This window comes from Haliotis cracherodii, unplaced genomic scaffold, assembly GCF_022045235.1.
Source record: "Haliotis cracherodii isolate W230 unplaced genomic scaffold, xgHalCrac1.p SCAF_1, whole genome shotgun sequence".
Classification (NCBI taxonomy): Eukaryota; Metazoa; Mollusca; class Gastropoda; order Lepetellida; family Haliotidae; genus Haliotis; species Haliotis cracherodii.
The window spans coordinates 81892571-81909694 of NW_027266264.1; the positions used below are offsets into that span (position 1 = coordinate 81892571).

General features: G+C 42.9%; 1 protein-coding gene across 4 annotated transcripts in view; it reads right to left on the reverse strand.

Annotated features, from left to right (window-relative positions):
- Positions 1 to 10454: 10454 nt before the first annotated feature.
- Positions 10455 to 17124, reverse strand: part of LOC139446082 (heterogeneous nuclear ribonucleoprotein K-like) — a 56506-nt gene continuing 49836 nt past the window's right edge. For 3 of the 4 annotated variants that reach the window (XM_071227396.1, XM_071227474.1, XM_071227626.1), the window contains 10 exons: positions 16985 to 17098; positions 16537 to 16665; positions 16201 to 16367; positions 15825 to 16067; positions 15370 to 15482; positions 15002 to 15057; positions 14723 to 14794; positions 14258 to 14427; positions 12166 to 12195; positions 10455 to 11291 (listed from right to left, as the gene is read on the reverse strand). In XM_071227396.1, coding sequence (XP_071083497.1) covers positions 11264 to 11291; positions 12166 to 12195; positions 14258 to 14427; positions 14723 to 14794; positions 15002 to 15057; positions 15370 to 15482; positions 15825 to 16067; positions 16201 to 16367; positions 16537 to 16665; positions 16985 to 17098 — 1122 coding nt within the window. In that variant the 3' untranslated portion in view covers positions 10455 to 11263. Of the gene's footprint in view, positions 11310 to 12165; positions 12196 to 14257; positions 14428 to 14722; positions 14795 to 15001; positions 15058 to 15369; positions 15483 to 15824; positions 16068 to 16200; positions 16368 to 16536; positions 16666 to 16984; positions 17099 to 17124 lie in introns of all 4 variants that reach the window. The other variant, XM_071227550.1, reaches the window with a different exon arrangement.

The window sequence follows — 17124 nt, forward strand, 5'->3', positions numbered from 1 at the left end:
AGGGGTAACAAGGAAAGGGAGGGCCTGACCTAGGAGGGGTAGGGAGGGATGTGTTGGGGAGGGGTAACAAGGAGGGGAGGGCCTGACCTAGGAGGGGTAGGGAGGGATGTGGTGGGGAGGGGTAACAAGGAAAGGGAGGGCCTGACCTAGGAGGGGTAGGGAGGGATGTGGTGGTAGGGAGGGGTAACAAGGAGGGGAGGGCCTGACCTAGGAGGGGTAGAGAGGGATGTGGTGGGGAGGGGTAACAAGGAAAGGGAGGGCCTGACCTAGGAGGGGTAGGGAGGGATGTGTTGGGGAGGGGTAACAAGGAGGGGAGGGCCTGACCTAGGAGGGGTAGGGAGGGATGTGTTGGGGAGGGGTAACAAGGATGGGAGGGCCTGACCTAGGAGGGGTAGGGAGGGATGGTGGTAGGGAGGGGTAACAAGGAAAGGGAGGGCCTGACCTAGGAGGGGTAGGGAGGGATGTGTTGGGGAGGGGTAAGAAGGAGGGGGCGGGTAACAAGGACACATCATACTGACTCCGAGCCAACCAGTCCCATCTTTGGTCTTTTGGTATGGAGGTCGAACCACAAACTTTCCACACTCATGGCGCTGGGCTATCCACTAGATGAGGCAGTCCAAAATGAATATGACATATTTGGTATGTCAAATCTTAAACCGAAACAAAGGTATCATGGAAGCATCCAGACAGGAATTTCAAATAGTCATTCTCACAAGCATAATATCTGTCTCATTCATTAACTGTTAAGGTCACACATTTTGTTGTTGACAAAAACATACAAAATGTCTAAATCATTGTGTCAATACTTTCTGATCCATTTTTTTGACATGTGCCCATTACCCAATGACCTTGACATTGACCCCCAACTAATGAGATGCAAGGAGTGATTATAATGGTATTGATAATTAGTTTTGCATTGGACAATCCCTTGCTTTGTCACATCAATGAATGGCACAGCTGTTCCCTGGAAATACGCTAATAAATGATGAAAATGCATTGCACATCCAGACTTATTGGACATAAAGTTAAACTGTGAAACATGCTTAAATGCCTGCTATGATTAATGACATTCAAAATGGCTGCATTCACAGCAATGTTTAAACTTATCCTCATTCAGTAAAGACATTTAAAGACAACAGTGTTATACTACAAGCCATGATGATAGACGTGTCATGACATGAGCTCACTCACACTCAACATGGATATCCTTGAACATGGGGCAGGAATTGATGAAAGTATTAATTATTCATTCATCATTGGAAAAAGCTATGTATCTTGCGAATTTTACTATTTCACTATGTTTGTATGTTAACCTTGACCTTGAATGGATGCATGCTCAGCTAGGAGTATCAACCCACAACCAAGGGACATAACTTTGTTAAATGCAAACCTATTGGTCCAATATCCAATGTGTATTTGCACCAAAAAAATGTTGGCAGGAATAGTGAGTGAGTATGGTTTTACGCCGCTTTTAACAATATTCCAGCAGTATCACAGTGAAGGGGGGACTCCACAAATGGGCTTCACACATTGTACCCATGCGGGGAATCAAACCCAGGTCTTCGGCGTGATGAGCGAACGCTTGAACCATAGGGCTACCCACCCCCCAGTTGGCAGGAATATACTGAGGGTGCAGTAAGCAGTAGTACGGAACATGTGCGGAACCCAAACAGAAAACCCATCTGACAACTGCTGGTCAGGTCACGTCCCCCAGTTCGCCTGAAGCTGATATAGCTTGTTACAGTGACGTCATCCGCTGTGTAATAGTTTCATGTGAATCTGAAAGGCTCAATGTATTGAGAACATGATTCATTCCATGTGACTGATGGATACAATATTGGATTTGTGATCAATAATCATTGAACACAGAGGCGGATGTAGGATATTTTAAAGGAAGGGGTTCAAATTTTGAAAAGTTAACATTGTGTGGAAATATGGAAATATGAAAATCACTCTTTTTTCTTGTTTTCCTGTGTTTTATTTACAGTAGATGTGTGGAACCAATCTGGACTTTATTACTGATATTTCAAATCAACCTCTGTACTGGATAGTTTGTAAACATTATTTTAGAGTCCACTTTGTAGAAAAGGAGGTGAATAGTGCTAATTTGTTCTAATGACATCTTAATTTGTCAAACAGTCCACAGATGGGATGTTGGATTTATCAGCTCAATGTCTCAATAGATCTGATAAAATATTAATGAAATATTTGAAAAAGATTTTAGAAAAATCTGAATCTTTACTAGCACTCGTTCCGCTGCCCAACCCACCACACCACACTCCACACCACCCTACCACACCCTGACCCACCCCACCCCACAACATCACACTGCACCCCACCCCACCACACACCCCATCCCCACACCACACCACACAACCACACCACACACTACTCCATGTGCCACACCACACCACACCACACATCACCCCACCCCAACCCACCATACCCCACCCCACGCCACGCCACGCCACGCCACGCCACGCCACGCCACGCCACGCCACGCCACGCCACACCACACCACACCACACCACACCACACCACACCGAACCCAAACCCACCATACCCCACGCCACGCCACGCCACGCCACGCCACGCCACGCCACGCCACGCCACGCCACGCCACGCCACGCCACACCACACCACACCACACCACACCGAACCCAAACCCACCACACACCACACATCACCCCACCCCAACCCACCATACCCCACCCCACGCCACGCCACGCCACACCACACCACACCACACCACACCACACCACACCACACCATACCACACCAAACCCACCACACACCACACATCACCCCACCCCAACCCACCATACCCCACCCCACGCCACGCCACGCCACACCACACCACACCACACCACACCACACCACACCACACCACACCACACCACACCACACCGAACCCAAACCCACCATACTCCACGCCACGCCACGCCACGCCACGCCACGCCACACCGAACCCAAACCCACCACACACCACACATCACCCCACCCCAACCCACCATACCCCACCCCACGCCACGCCACGCCACACCACACCACACCACATAACACCACACCACACCACACCGAACCCACCACACACCACACATCACCCCACCCCAACCCACCATACCCCACCCCACGCCACGCCACGCCACGCCACACCACACCACACCACACCACACCACACCACACCAAACCCACCACACACCACACATCACCCCACCCCAACCCACCATACCCCACCCCACACGCCACGCCACGCCACGCCACGCCACACCACACCACACCACGCCACGCCACGCCACGCCACGCCATGCCACACCACACCACCCCACCCCACCCCATGTTCTCACAAGCACTGTGATAATGTTTGTTTTTGTGGACTTATAATGCAGAAAATATGCTGAACCATTTTGGTGAAGTTTAACTTGAATTTATTCAAACTGTTCACAGTTTTCCTGCAATCTCTGCCTTCACAGCCTGGGTGCTGATGCATGTTGCCCTTGTGAATCTAACAGATCATTTAAATGAGTGAGTGAGTGAGTATGCTTTACGCCGCTTTTAGCAATATTCCAGCAATATCACGGCGGGGGACACCAGAAATGGGCTTCACACATTATACCCATGTCGGGAATCGAACCCGGGTCTTTGGCGTGACGAGCGAACGCTTTAACCACTAGGCTACCCGACCGCCCCTTCATTTAAATGATTCAACCTCGGAATTACATGTAACTGTACCATTTCAATTTTCGGGACTTGATGTGCTTTTTGAAGTTTGATTTAGAAATCCAAAAACAAGGCTGAAGTGGTTAATAGTCAATTTAAAACCTCCAAACTTTATTTTATTGGTTAATAGTATTCAGGTATGAATAACTGCACCGAAGAAAATAACGATTACTTGCTGTCTGAAGGAGTAATTGATAGTTCATTTCAGATATCAATTACCTACCCAGTGACACAGGAATCTATTGCATCCATTATTAGGGTTCAAATGGCTTATGACTCACTTTCAACCCAGATACTGAAGCTTACCTTGCATTATGAAACATGTGGAACCAAACTATCTTGTCTTAAATCATTGTGTCTAACCTTTTGCACTTACATTGACATTAAATATTTACTTGTGAACATTTTAAATATATTTAATTGAGGTAGCTGTACTGGATGTGACCCAACTAGAGACAGCTGTACTGGTCAGTCTAGTTAACCCTGGATGTGATCCAACAGCTGTACCGGTCAGTCTAGTTACCCCTGGATGTGACCCAACTAGAGACAGCTGTACTGGTCAGTCTAGTTACCCCTGGATGTGACCCAATTAGAGACAGCTGTACTGGATGTGACCCAACTAGTAACAGCTGTACTGGTCAGTCTAGTAACCCTGGATGTGACCCAACTAGAGACAGCTGTACTGGATGTGACCCAACTAGAGACAGCTGTACTGGTCAGTCTAGTTAACCCTGGATGTGACCCAACTAGAGACAGCTGTACTGGTCAGTCTAGTTAACCCTGGATGTGATCCAACAGCTGTACCGGTCAATCTAGTAACCCTGGATGTGACCCAACAGCTGTACCGGTCAATCTAGTTACCCCTGGATGTGACCCAACTAGAGACAGCTGTACTGGTCAGTCTAGTTAACCCTGGATGTGATCCAACAGCTGTACTGGTCAGTCTAGTTAACCCTGGATGTGATCCAACTAGAGACAGCTGTACTGGTCAGTCTAGTTAACCCTGGATGTGATCCAACAGCTGTACTGGTCAGTCTAGTAACCCTGGATGTGATCCAACAGTTGTACCTGTCAGTCTAGTTAACCCTGGATGTGATCCAACAGCTGTACCGGTCAGTCTAGTTACCCCTGGATGTGACCCAATTAGAGACAGCTGTACTGGATGTGACCCAACTAGAGACAGCTGTACTGGTCAGTCTAGTTACCCCTGGATGTGACCCAATTAGAGACAGCTGTACTGGATGTGACCAAACTAGAGACAGCTGTACTGGTCAGTCTAGTAACCCTGGATGTGACCCAACTAGAGACAGCTGTACTGGATGTGACCCAACTAGAGACAGCTGTACTGGTCAGTCTAGTTAACCCTGGATGTGACCCAATTAGAGACAGCTGTACTGGATGTGACCCAACTAGAGACAGCTGTACTGGTCAGTCTAGTAACCCTGGATGTGACCCAACTAGAGACAGCTGTACTGGATGTGACCCAACTAGAGACAGCTGTACTGGTCAGTCTAGTTAACCCTGGATGTGACCAAACTAGAGACAGCTGTACTGGTCAGTCTAGTTACCCCTGGATGTGATCAAACAGCTGTACCGGTCAGTCTAGTTACCCCTGGATGTGACCCAATTAGAGACAGCTGTACTGGATGTGACGCAACTAGAGACAGCTGTACTGGTCAGTCTAGTAACCCTGGATGTGACCCAACTAGAGACAGCTGTACTGGATGTGACCCAACTAGAGACAGCTGTACTGGTCAGTCTAGTTACCCCTGGATGTGATCCAACAGCTGTACCGGTCAGTCTAGTTACCCCTGGATGTGACCCAATTAGAGACAGCTGTACTGGATGTGACGCAACTAGAGACAGCTGTACTGGTCAGTCTAGTAACCCTGGATGTGACCCAACTAGAGACAGCTGTACTGGATGTGACCCAACTAGAGACAGCTGTACTGGTCAGTCCAGTTAACCCTGGATGTGATCCAGATGAAGACAATGTATCGGTCAGTCCAGTTCACCCTGGATGTGACCCAACTAGAGACAGCTGTACTGGTCAGTCTAGTTAACCCTGGATGTGACCCAATTAGAGACAGCTGTACTGGATGTGACGCAACTAGAGACAGCTGTACTGGTCAGTCTAGTAACCCTGGATGTGACCCAACTAGAGACAGCTGTACTGGATGTGACCCAACTAGAGACAGCTGTACTGGTCAGTCCAGTTAACCCTGGATGTTATCCAGATGAAGACAATGTATCGGTCAGTCCAGTTCACCCTGGATGTGACCCAACTAGAGACAGCTGTACTGGTCAGTCTAGTTAACCCTGGATGTGACCAAACTAGAGACAGCTGTACTGGTCAGTCTAGTTAACCCTGAATGTGATCCAACAGCTGTACTGGTCAGTCTAGTTACCCCTGGATGTGATCCAGATGAAGACAATGTATCAGTCAGTCCAGTTAACCCTGGATGTGACCCAACTAGAGACAGCTGTACTGGTCAGTCTAGTTAACCCTGGATGTGACCAAACTAGAGACAGCTGTACTGGTCAGTCTAGTTAACCCTGGATGTGATCCAACAGCTGTACTGGTCAGTCTAGTTAACCCTGGATGTGACCCAACTAGAGACAGCTGTACTGGTCAGTCTAGTTAACCCTGGATGTGACCCAACTAGAGACAGCTGTACTGGTCAGTCTAGTTAACCCTGGATGTGATCCAACAGCTGTACTGGTCAGTCCAGTTAACCCTGGATGTGATCCAACAGCTGTACTGGTCAGTCTAGTTAACTCTGGACGTGATCCAATTAGAGACAGCTGTACTGGATGTGACCCAACTAGAGACAGCTGTACTGGTCAGTCCAGTTAACCCTGGATGTGATCCAGATAAAGACAATGTATCGGTCAGTCCAGTTAACCCTGGATGTGACCCAACTAGAGACAGCTGTACTGGTCAGTCTAGTTAACCCTGGATGTGATCCAACAGCTGTACTGGTCAGCCTAGTTAACCCTGGATGTGATCCAACAGCTGTACTGGTCAGTCTAGTTGACCCTGGATGTGATCCAACAGCTGTACCGGTCAGTCCAGTTAACCCTGGATGTGATCCAACAGCTGTACTGGTCAGTCCAGTTAACCCTGGATGTGACCCAACTAGAGACAGCTGTACTGGTCAGTCTAGTTAACCCTGGATGTGATCCAACAGCTGTACTGGTCAGTCTAGTAACCCTGGATGTGACCCAACTAGAGACAGCTGTACTGGTCAGTCCAGTTAACCCTGGATGTGATCCAACAGCTGTACTGGTCAGTCTAGTAACCCTGGATGTGATCCAGATGAAGACAATGTATCGGTCAGTCCAGTTAACCCTGGATGTGACCCAACTAGAGACAGCTGTACTGGTCAGTCTAGTAACCCTGGATGTGATCCAGATGAAGACAATGTATTGGTCACCCTGGATGTGATCCAACTTATGAACTAGTCTGTGAGTTAGTTGGGTTTAACGCCGCTTTTAACAGTATTCAAGTAATATCGCGGCATGTCAGCTTAATGTGGGAGGAAAGCTCGAGGTGATGCAGGTCTCAGATATTTACCACTTTGGTGAAACCCACGAGCACAGGTATAGTGCTGATAAACCTAGAAACATAATCGGGGCGAACCGGGATTCGAACCCACAATCATAGGTTTCTGGCATGCCCAAGGGACGCAACTCTGCACTGTGAATCGTTGCGCCTTAGAAGACTGGGCCACCCGTGCCCCCTGAACTAGTCTGAGGTGAAATTGGGTTTAACGTCGCGTCCAAGATTATTGCACTTATATAGCGACGTGCATGCACGTGTGTGTGTGTGTGTGTGTGTGTGTGGTTGCGGTCTGAACTAGTCTGAAACTAGTCTGAAAATAGCAGGAGCTGTATCAGTTAACTCTGAACTTAAATAACACTCAGCATAAAATTGGGTGCTGTGCATCTGTAAAACACTGTGGGAGACCAGTGAAAATGGGTATGATGCTGGAAACATAATTAGGGTGAATTGTGAATAAAAACCCTTGATTATCAGCGAGTCATGTCTTTCAACATCCTGAAGAGATGGTTCAAATAGCATGCAGCACCTTCAATTACACCAGAACATCCTTCCACCCACCCCCACACCCCCAGTTCATGGAAGGGATACTGTTGTTAATCCAGGGATTCTGGTGCAGATAAGTTGCCAAGCTTGATTTCATTAACCAAAATTGGGAAATTACAATCTGATCAGGCAGTGCCATTATGTCCCTTTATGCAGAATGCTTGTTCTTGTTATCAATCACTGATTTGTCTGATTAGCATGATAAACTCTAGTATTGTTGTGACAATGTGGTGTACACAAACATTCCCTCACTCACCTAAAACTAAACTGTGTGGGGTACGTTGAAAATGGTATATTGGTGAGGTGAAATGGGGTTTAACGTTGCGTCCAAGATTATTGCACTTATATAGCGACGTGCATGTACATGTGTTTGTGTGGATGCTTGAACTAGTCCGGACTGATGCCGATTTATAGTGCTAGCCCACTGAGATATCATGCCCCAATTTTAACATGAATACCCCTCTCAGACTGACTCCGTGCCGACCAGTCCTTGTTTTAGCCCCTTAATGCTGAGCGCCAGACAGGGTAACATCTTTTAACGTCTTTAGGTATGACGTGGCCAGGGATTGAACCCCGGACCTTCCGCTCTCCGGGCGGACGCTCTACCACTAGACCAAGGAGACCAAGGTATATTGAATATCTGATCACATTGTCCACAATATCTCTAGTGTACATGGGGAATAATAGGTGCCAGCACTCCACACTTAGAGCCCAGTGAAAACAGTGAGACTGAATGAGTTTAATGCTTTCTTAGTTAGATGTGAGAAGCCCAAAGTAAAGCAGGTCTTGGACAATTAACACTTTGGTGAACCCATGACACCGGTGCAACTCTGCACAGCAAATTGTGGTACCTAAGATGACTGGGCTGTCATGCCCCACCCAGTAATGAGGTGGTGGTGGTGGTTACTATGTGACTCAGATGATTGTATATTTGTACTCTGATGGCGATCTTCATGCATTAACAACTGGTTTGCCTTGCCCAACTTTGACAGTGATGTAAGACAACATGCACTCTCTCAATAACGATAAATATATATGGATGAACAACTTCTTCATTACAATTAGGAGCGAAATTTTGGTGTAGGTTCTTATACCATTATCAAGCAAATGGTGTTAACCTACACCAGAACGTTGCAAATTGTAACAAAAAAGTTGTTTATCCATATATCTTATCCTTACTTAGTACTCCAACTTCTAAATGCCTCTCAAAGATGTTATTCACCCACTCATCAATATGAACACCAAATTGCACATAAACAGACTGATTCTAAATTTCTCTTGAACTTAGGTGTTTACCTGTGCATGACAATAAATTCATTCTAATAACCAATAACAATGGTATTCACATAACAAACATATCAGAATAATCTTTTGTATAATGTTTTGTTTGTTTGTTGTGTAATGCCGCACTCAGCAATAATCTTGCTATATGACGTGAGTCTGTAAATAATAAAGTCTGGACCGAACAATGTGACTAGATTCACACCTATCAGTGGAAAATGGATACATTCACATGTCCTGAAGTAGGGACCATATTTCGAAGAAACAATAATAAAATCTCTTATTTTGCACTTGGCACTAGATTTCGATAAATAGTTTTACCAAGGGTATTTGTGAATGCCACATACTGTTTTCTTAGCATGGATCAAATTAGGTCATCCAACCCACGGAAACCATATGAGGAAACCACTCCTCATTAACCAACTTGCGATGAAGTGACGTCAACATGTAAAGATCTTTAACCGAGTCATCTCAAACATCTCATCTAGTCCAGATCATAACAAACACATCTGTTGTGTGTGTTTAGCATGGGTGCTCACTTGAAATATTACCTCATTAGTACAAAAAGGTAAGGATGTTATTTTTTACAGTATCTCATTCTGGAAACAGTTAGCTAAGTTACTTTACAGGCAAGTGATAAAGAAAAGACTTGTTGGAACAAATACATCCTATCACTCCCAAGTCCATCCATCACAAAGACCACTGAAGTCAATCAAGGATGAGACCACCATTGACAACAATTAACTTCATGTCTGACCTGTTTCCAGCATCGTCTCAGCATCTTGAAGCAACAAGGTCTGTACATACTGTGCATGATAGACTACCAAGTGGTCGCTCTGTGCCTTCACACCACACCTAAAACTGGTCTAAGCTAAACTGTACAGGAGTAATGGTGAACCTCTGATATACATAACTGTATATTACAGTATATTAACCAACATACTAGGGGTGTCACAATTAATCGATTCATGACATGCCTACTCATGTGCTGATTAATCATTGTATTATGGATCCGTTTTCAAAAAGCAATATTTATGCACTCTTGCAATAGCCTGTATCATTTCAGGATAGGCTAATCTCTCAAACATTATAAGATCTTCTTAGCAATGCTAACAATAATATCATTTGGCAAATCTGACTATAGTTGAGAAGCAGAGTCGAATAAGTCTTTGCTAATAATTGTTTCTCAACTGATTCTGCATCTTTAACTATTCAATTTTCTTTCGAGACCAAAGATTTGCAGGACTAGGCTTGTATGTTGGCTACAGGGGCGTACTGTTAAAACACTGAATTGTTAAGGCTGACCATGTTTTGAAAAGCTGCATGAATACAACAAACACAAATATAGAACTGAACTGTTTATTATAATAATAACATATTATTTCAACATGTTTTACATTTTAAAACAATGACAATACAATGATAAAATGACCCGCTCGGACCCCCATGTCCGACCTACACAAACATGCTGCATCAACAGAACCTAAAAATAATTACAATGATGTATCTTGTGTTAAATAATAAAACAAACACAACCTATGTGGTTGCAAGTGAAAAATGAGTATGAAATTTGTGAAATAAAACATAGAACATCTGATACAAACATGAGATGAAAGGGAGATAAAAAAATAGTCACTTGTATTTATTACCAAAATGCACTTTTAATACGAGATTTCTTGAATGTAGTTTGTGAGATGTTGAGCTACGTGGAACAGACTTCTCAAGCTAAGTTTGTTCATCTAGGTCATAACAAAATGAACACATACATGAAGCGTGGCTTGTCATTAACAGGTGACAATGAATGCTTAAAACATTATTCTTTATGAATTGTCATGATTTCATTGTAAAAGATTTGAATGTTAAGCTCATTTCCAGTGACAGGTCAGTGAAGAACCAACAGTTATTGCCCTATCAAAAGTGCAGTAGTTGAATACAAATATACAAAAGGCATGTGTCGTGGAATCTCCCCGTCCGCTGCAGTGAGAAGAGTCTCTCCACAGTCAGCGCTCAGTGTCCTGCCTACAGTACGTGCTATGTGACAAGCTGCCTACAGTTATTTCCCCTTGGTTGTGCAAGCACTGTCAGCATGAGCTATCTAGATGAGACAGAGCCGACTGGTCCAAGTAGATGATCCCCCAAAGTCACATACATCTCCTAGTACTTCCCTGAGTACTTCTTCACACTGAAAATAAATTAAATTCTACTAAATATTTTTATCACTCAACATGCTCAACGACAAGAACTACTTCTAATTATGAAAGAGACTTTCTTCTGGAGTTCACGATAATGCAGACATATTCAGGTGTCTAATTAAGCAAAGTGCAGATAATGGCAGTATTCAATAAAAAAAATACTGAAACAGTTTCAAAATTCTTCTCACAGATATATGATAATTAAACATTTTTTTTTGAATTTATTGTAAACTGACATGGACAAAATAATGCAGTAGTACACATGCAATGGATATGCTACAAGCTATGACAGCAGACCAGAAATATACAATGAAATGCTGGTAATTTTATAACAATAATTTTTTTCAAAGGAATTTTTGAAAGAATGTGGGCGAAAAAATGAAGGATAGCAAAGCTCCTCAGACAATGAAAGAGATCTAAGCTCCTCAGACAATGAAAGAGATCCTGGCTCCTCAGACAAGGAAAGAGATCCTGGCTCCTCAGACAAGGAAAGAGATCCTGGCTCCTCAGACAAGGAAAGAGTTCCTGGCTCCTCAGACAAGGAAAGAGTTCCTGAACAGGAATCAGGATCTGATCATCAAACTTAGCTTCATATCCAGCAACTTTAGCTTGGGCCCATTACTATCACGACATGTCAGCAGTTTTGACAAGACCTCATGCATGACACCAGAATGGAAGCACTGCAGAAGGAGGCCCCACCTTACACAGTGTAGATAACAGTGAGAGAGACAGACAACACACAAGCTTGTCAAACTTTTGACCATCTTGTGATGACATGCAAACTAGCTTGTTGGCCAGGGAGTAATGATGGAGCGCTGAGCGGACTACACGGTTGTGAAATGAAGGACCTGATGCTGTACTCACCCCCCTGCTTGTTGCATCTGTCCTCTCAGTCTGATGATTAGAAACACACAGTCTCAGTATACCAACAGTCAGCACAAAGACATACAACATTAACACAACCTAGCACAAAATACTTTATGTCATTTGGCATTAAATATAAACATTTGGAAAACACATCTAGAAAGATGACTTCAGATCATGATCAAACAAGTGAAAAATAATCCAGATGAAATAATTACAGATTACAAGAACAATAAATATGACAAAATGAATCGCTGTTGATGTATTAGATAGGATAGGTATCATGTTTTAGAATAAGAACAAAAGGTTCAGAAGACAGAAAATACTAAAGAAAGAGTCATTTTGTAAGTAAATATGCTTAAGACAAACAGGAGTGGCCTATTGAACTGCCACACACCAAAACCACAAAGTTACACAAGTTAGGACAAATTGTTATCCTTCCACTGTATATAACTGAAGAATATATTATGTAAAGGTTCTTTGAAATTAGAATAAAAGGGTACATAGATCATGCACACAAACTACCATGCCAACACAATGTATCCAAATGTACTTTTCTAGGTAGATTGTTCAATAAATACTGATCTTTTCCTTTAAACTTTTCACTTCAGTTTGATGAAGGGACAAATATGGTCAATAGTTTGACAACAGATCAGCAATAAAATGTAAGTGAAGAGAAGGTTCTTGATAAAGACCAAAAATATATAACAAATCAAGGAAACAGAAGTAACTTCCTTAACACTACAGCTTTTTTCAATACCCAAAATTCCATTATGTAAACTTGTTTGGAAATCATCAGCAAACTTCTTTATTACTTGTATGTGATTCACAAGCGCATCTCAAAACATAGGATCACAATTTGCAGAGTTCTCAAAGTGCTTTAACTAACCAATAAACAAACCACTCCACTGAATCTGATCACAGATAAAAGTATTACACCTACACAACTGTAAACTTTCGCGTTCCAACTCTGACTGTAACATGACCTACCACGACAATCTTCACCTCAGTGTCCTAGCACTGAGAAACACACAATGAAGAAACATCACTCTTAACAAAATTAGATCCTGAAGTCCAATATACCAGTTTCTGTATGAAATCAAGCAAAAAACCCATCTCCATGCTAAGAATGTTAATATGAAACAAGACTTGAAGGGTCATAGTGACCTAGGTCATCCAGTGTGAATGTCATGCTAGGTTAGGGTCAAGGCAGCAGGCTGTTAGGCACAACCTTAGTCAGAGAAGAATGTGATTTATTGTTAGGTATGTACAACAACAAAATCACTAGTCTTCCAGACTAAGACTGAGAGTTAATGGTAGCAAGCATCCATCACCAGGTGGTAAGTATCAGTTGCAGATCAGGCAATTAGACAAGCATCTAGCCAACACCATAACTAATTACAATTGCAAACACTCCATGGTAGTAGAAATTCCCCAACACCTTCAATTAACAAACGATATCCCGGGACTTAGAAGAACATTGTAAAGATTGAATTTTCCAAGCCATAGGAAGAGAATAAAACTTAGTTGATGTATCAAAACTACCCAACAAGCAGTTACAAGCAGCACAAGAAACCAGTTCCACTATGTCAGGTGTTACAAGTTAGGGCATATTAGTGAACTCAAATTGTTAGATCCATGCCTTAAGGGAACCATGCAAAGTCGCAGCAAGATTTTTACGCTATCACAAACCAATGTTAATCTGAGCACCTGACAAGATTCCTGAGTTAATCCACTAGCAGGGGAGAGATGTTATCAGACATGGTAGGAGTCAAGAGTCAAGCATCTACTTGTCTATCACAGTACAAGATACAGTCTCAACAAGTAGAGAATTAGAAAGCTTTCATTTAGTGTTGCATATCTGTCTGAAATGATTCAATTCCTTTGAAGTAAATAGATCTATATTCCATAAATAGGAAATCAAAAAATCAAAAAGGAAATTATTAATAATTTCATTTTTGTGTCTCAAAATTTTGAAAACAAATTGATAATCAATGAATGCTTTTTTTGGCCTGCTCTACTTGTGAGACTGACTAGCTTGACTATATTGTTAGGTACTGGTTATACAAGCTTAGTATTTGTAAAGGCTCACCTCATCTGCAGCAAGTACTGAGCGTTTTGTATCTGGTCGGGGGTTCCTGTAATAGTGATGATTCGGTCATTGGAGCCTGGTAGGGCCTCATCAATCACGATCTGAGCATTTGACTGGCGGCGAATATCCATGATGCGACTACCACCTTTGCCAATGATTGCACCAGCCATCTGAAACACATGAAGAAAGAAGTGTCATTCTCCGCTCATTTCTGCCATGATAGAAATTTGAAAATAAACAATATGTCTCCATAACATTTTCTGGTAGAATTATTATTCTGCATAAAAATTTATAATGACAAGTCAACTATACTAATATGAAAGAACCGGGTGTTCTTCAACTTCTTTTGAGTAGCATAACATGTGATTTCTTATTCTTTTTCATTTTGAATAATAGTTATCAAAAGGACAAAATCATAGAGCCTTTTTCGAAGCTGTTGATGCTTTAGAGAGCTATCATTCTTACATCTTTTGGAATGGTGACTTGTGTGGAGTTTGTTTTTTCATCAAACATCATCCCCTGGTTCCCCATGCCACCCTGGAACAAGGATAAACAGTAAAACATAAAAAAATGTAAACACAGCATATTCACAAGGTACAAGTAGCAAGCATCGAAGATATCAAGGGACACACTTTCATTTGAATCGTTATCTTAAATAGAATATTAATAACTATATCTGTCAATGAAGTTGTTCAGGCCACTGCACAAATTGCTGACATGACAACAACTGGTGCATCAACTCACCATATCATCCCCGAAGTCATGCATCCCTCCTCCCTGGTTGAAGCTTCCTCCCATCCCTGCGGACACAAAAGCCATACAGACAATATACATTAGCAGTCCAGTACAACACATGCTCTACAAAGTCAGCTTACTTATTCAGGACTAATATCAGCAAATGGAAATTTCAAGGAAGGTTTTTTGACATCAAGTGAGGGTAAAAAAATAATTCCAATATGAAGAACATCCTGTCACACAACACCTAATGTCCAAGGTGAGATAAAACTGGTTGCATACTTTAATAAACTCACTTGTAATAAGCCTACAGATAAAAGAAAATAGAAGTAAGTGAATTGATAAAGATATATTGAAGTAATAGCAATTGTTCTGACCTTGGTCAACATCAGCAAGTAGAGATTTGGGAGAGGAGAAGTCCCCCTGGCCACCTCCGCCTCCACGGTTCATGTTCCCTCCACCGCCGCCCATGTTGCCATTTGGAGACCCCCTGGAATGCATTCAAAAACATGTTAAAGCAAGAATCACTGACATGAAGATAAGGTTTCATTTCAGCAAGTTCGGGACTACACCCATTTCGAGAATTATTCATGGAAGAGGCCCCCAAGAATGGGCTTCACACATTGTACCGATGTTGGAGATCTAATCAAGGACTTTGGCGTAATGAGCACCACTATAAAATTTAACCACTATTCAACCCAATTTATCATTAGAATAATAAATAAATAATTAACTTTAACTTGATAACAATCTTAGAAATTTGTGTACACCTCCATGAAGAGAGATAAATCCCAACTGAAGAGAAACATGGATTACTGAAGACTCAATATACCTCATTCCTCCACGTCCTCCCATGCTGCCTCGACTCGTTCCTTGTCCAAACGCCATTCCAAAGGAGCCTCCCCCCATTTCACTCATGTCATTGTCCATCCCTCCTCCCATGCCCCCCATACCACCACCCATACCTCCTCGCATCCCCCCTCGGCCCATCATTCCCCCCCGGCCCCGTCCTCCACGGCCAAAACCCATGTTCATCCCTCCACCCATACCAAAATCATTCATCCCCATTCGGCCCCTGAAAGAAAATCAAAAAGTATTTAATGATATTTATTTCAGTGAAAATCCAAAATAAATAATTACATTTTGCAATTTAATGGAATATACAAATTTACCATCTACACTAGAAAATAAATGGTGTCGTGACTGACCTTCCACCTCTCATTCCGAAGTTTCCTCTGGGTGGGGGAGGAGGAGCTCCCCGTGGGCCTCCCTTGCCTCGGCCACCTTCAGCAGATGTGAAGCCACCATATTCATGTGCAAAGAACTCATCATAATTGTGAGGGTCGTATGGCTGGATGGGCCCTTTAGGTGGAGCCTAGGAAGAGTTGAAACACATAAATTTATGATCTAGATGCAGGTTTAGTGAATACACAAAGTTATTCCATTTAAACTACACATATCAGTACTATCACATGAAGAAAGGTTTGACATTATATGCATAAAGAAATGCATAAAGATAAGCTAACAGTTAAGTTCAGTCTCACCTGCTGTAGAGTTTCAAACACCTCCTCAATACAACCAACGACAATTTTGGGCTTGCCAGAGATCATCACCACCCGATCTGTGGACTGTGGACAGCACTGCGAGTACACTTTAATGTTAGCTCCAGTTTTCTGAAACAATTTAGGCAAAATAAAGACAACAGAGAAAGACAACATGATCTTGTCCATATTAGCATAACTGTATTGTGTCACCACAGGATTACTGGCATCAGCATAAGACTGACACAGGTTCCCATATACAATGAGCAGCATAAAATGTTATAGCAAAGATGGAGGACACAAATCAAGGTTATAAATTGAGAAGGTCCTCAAGAGTTAATATTTCTAATTACAACCACAGTGGCAAAGTTTGTTTGACAAAGTACATAATGTAAGCTAAGCAGTGTAATATTCAGCATACAGTGGGGTGCTGTTTTGAATGCTGACCCACCTCTCTAAGTTCTTTGATCTTAAAGCCGGCTCGGCCAATGATGCATCCTGCCTGACTCTGGTGAACCAGCATCCGCATCTCACAGTCGAAGTCCAAGTCATCATGATTCTTGTACTGGTGTACAATATACAGCGTGAGTA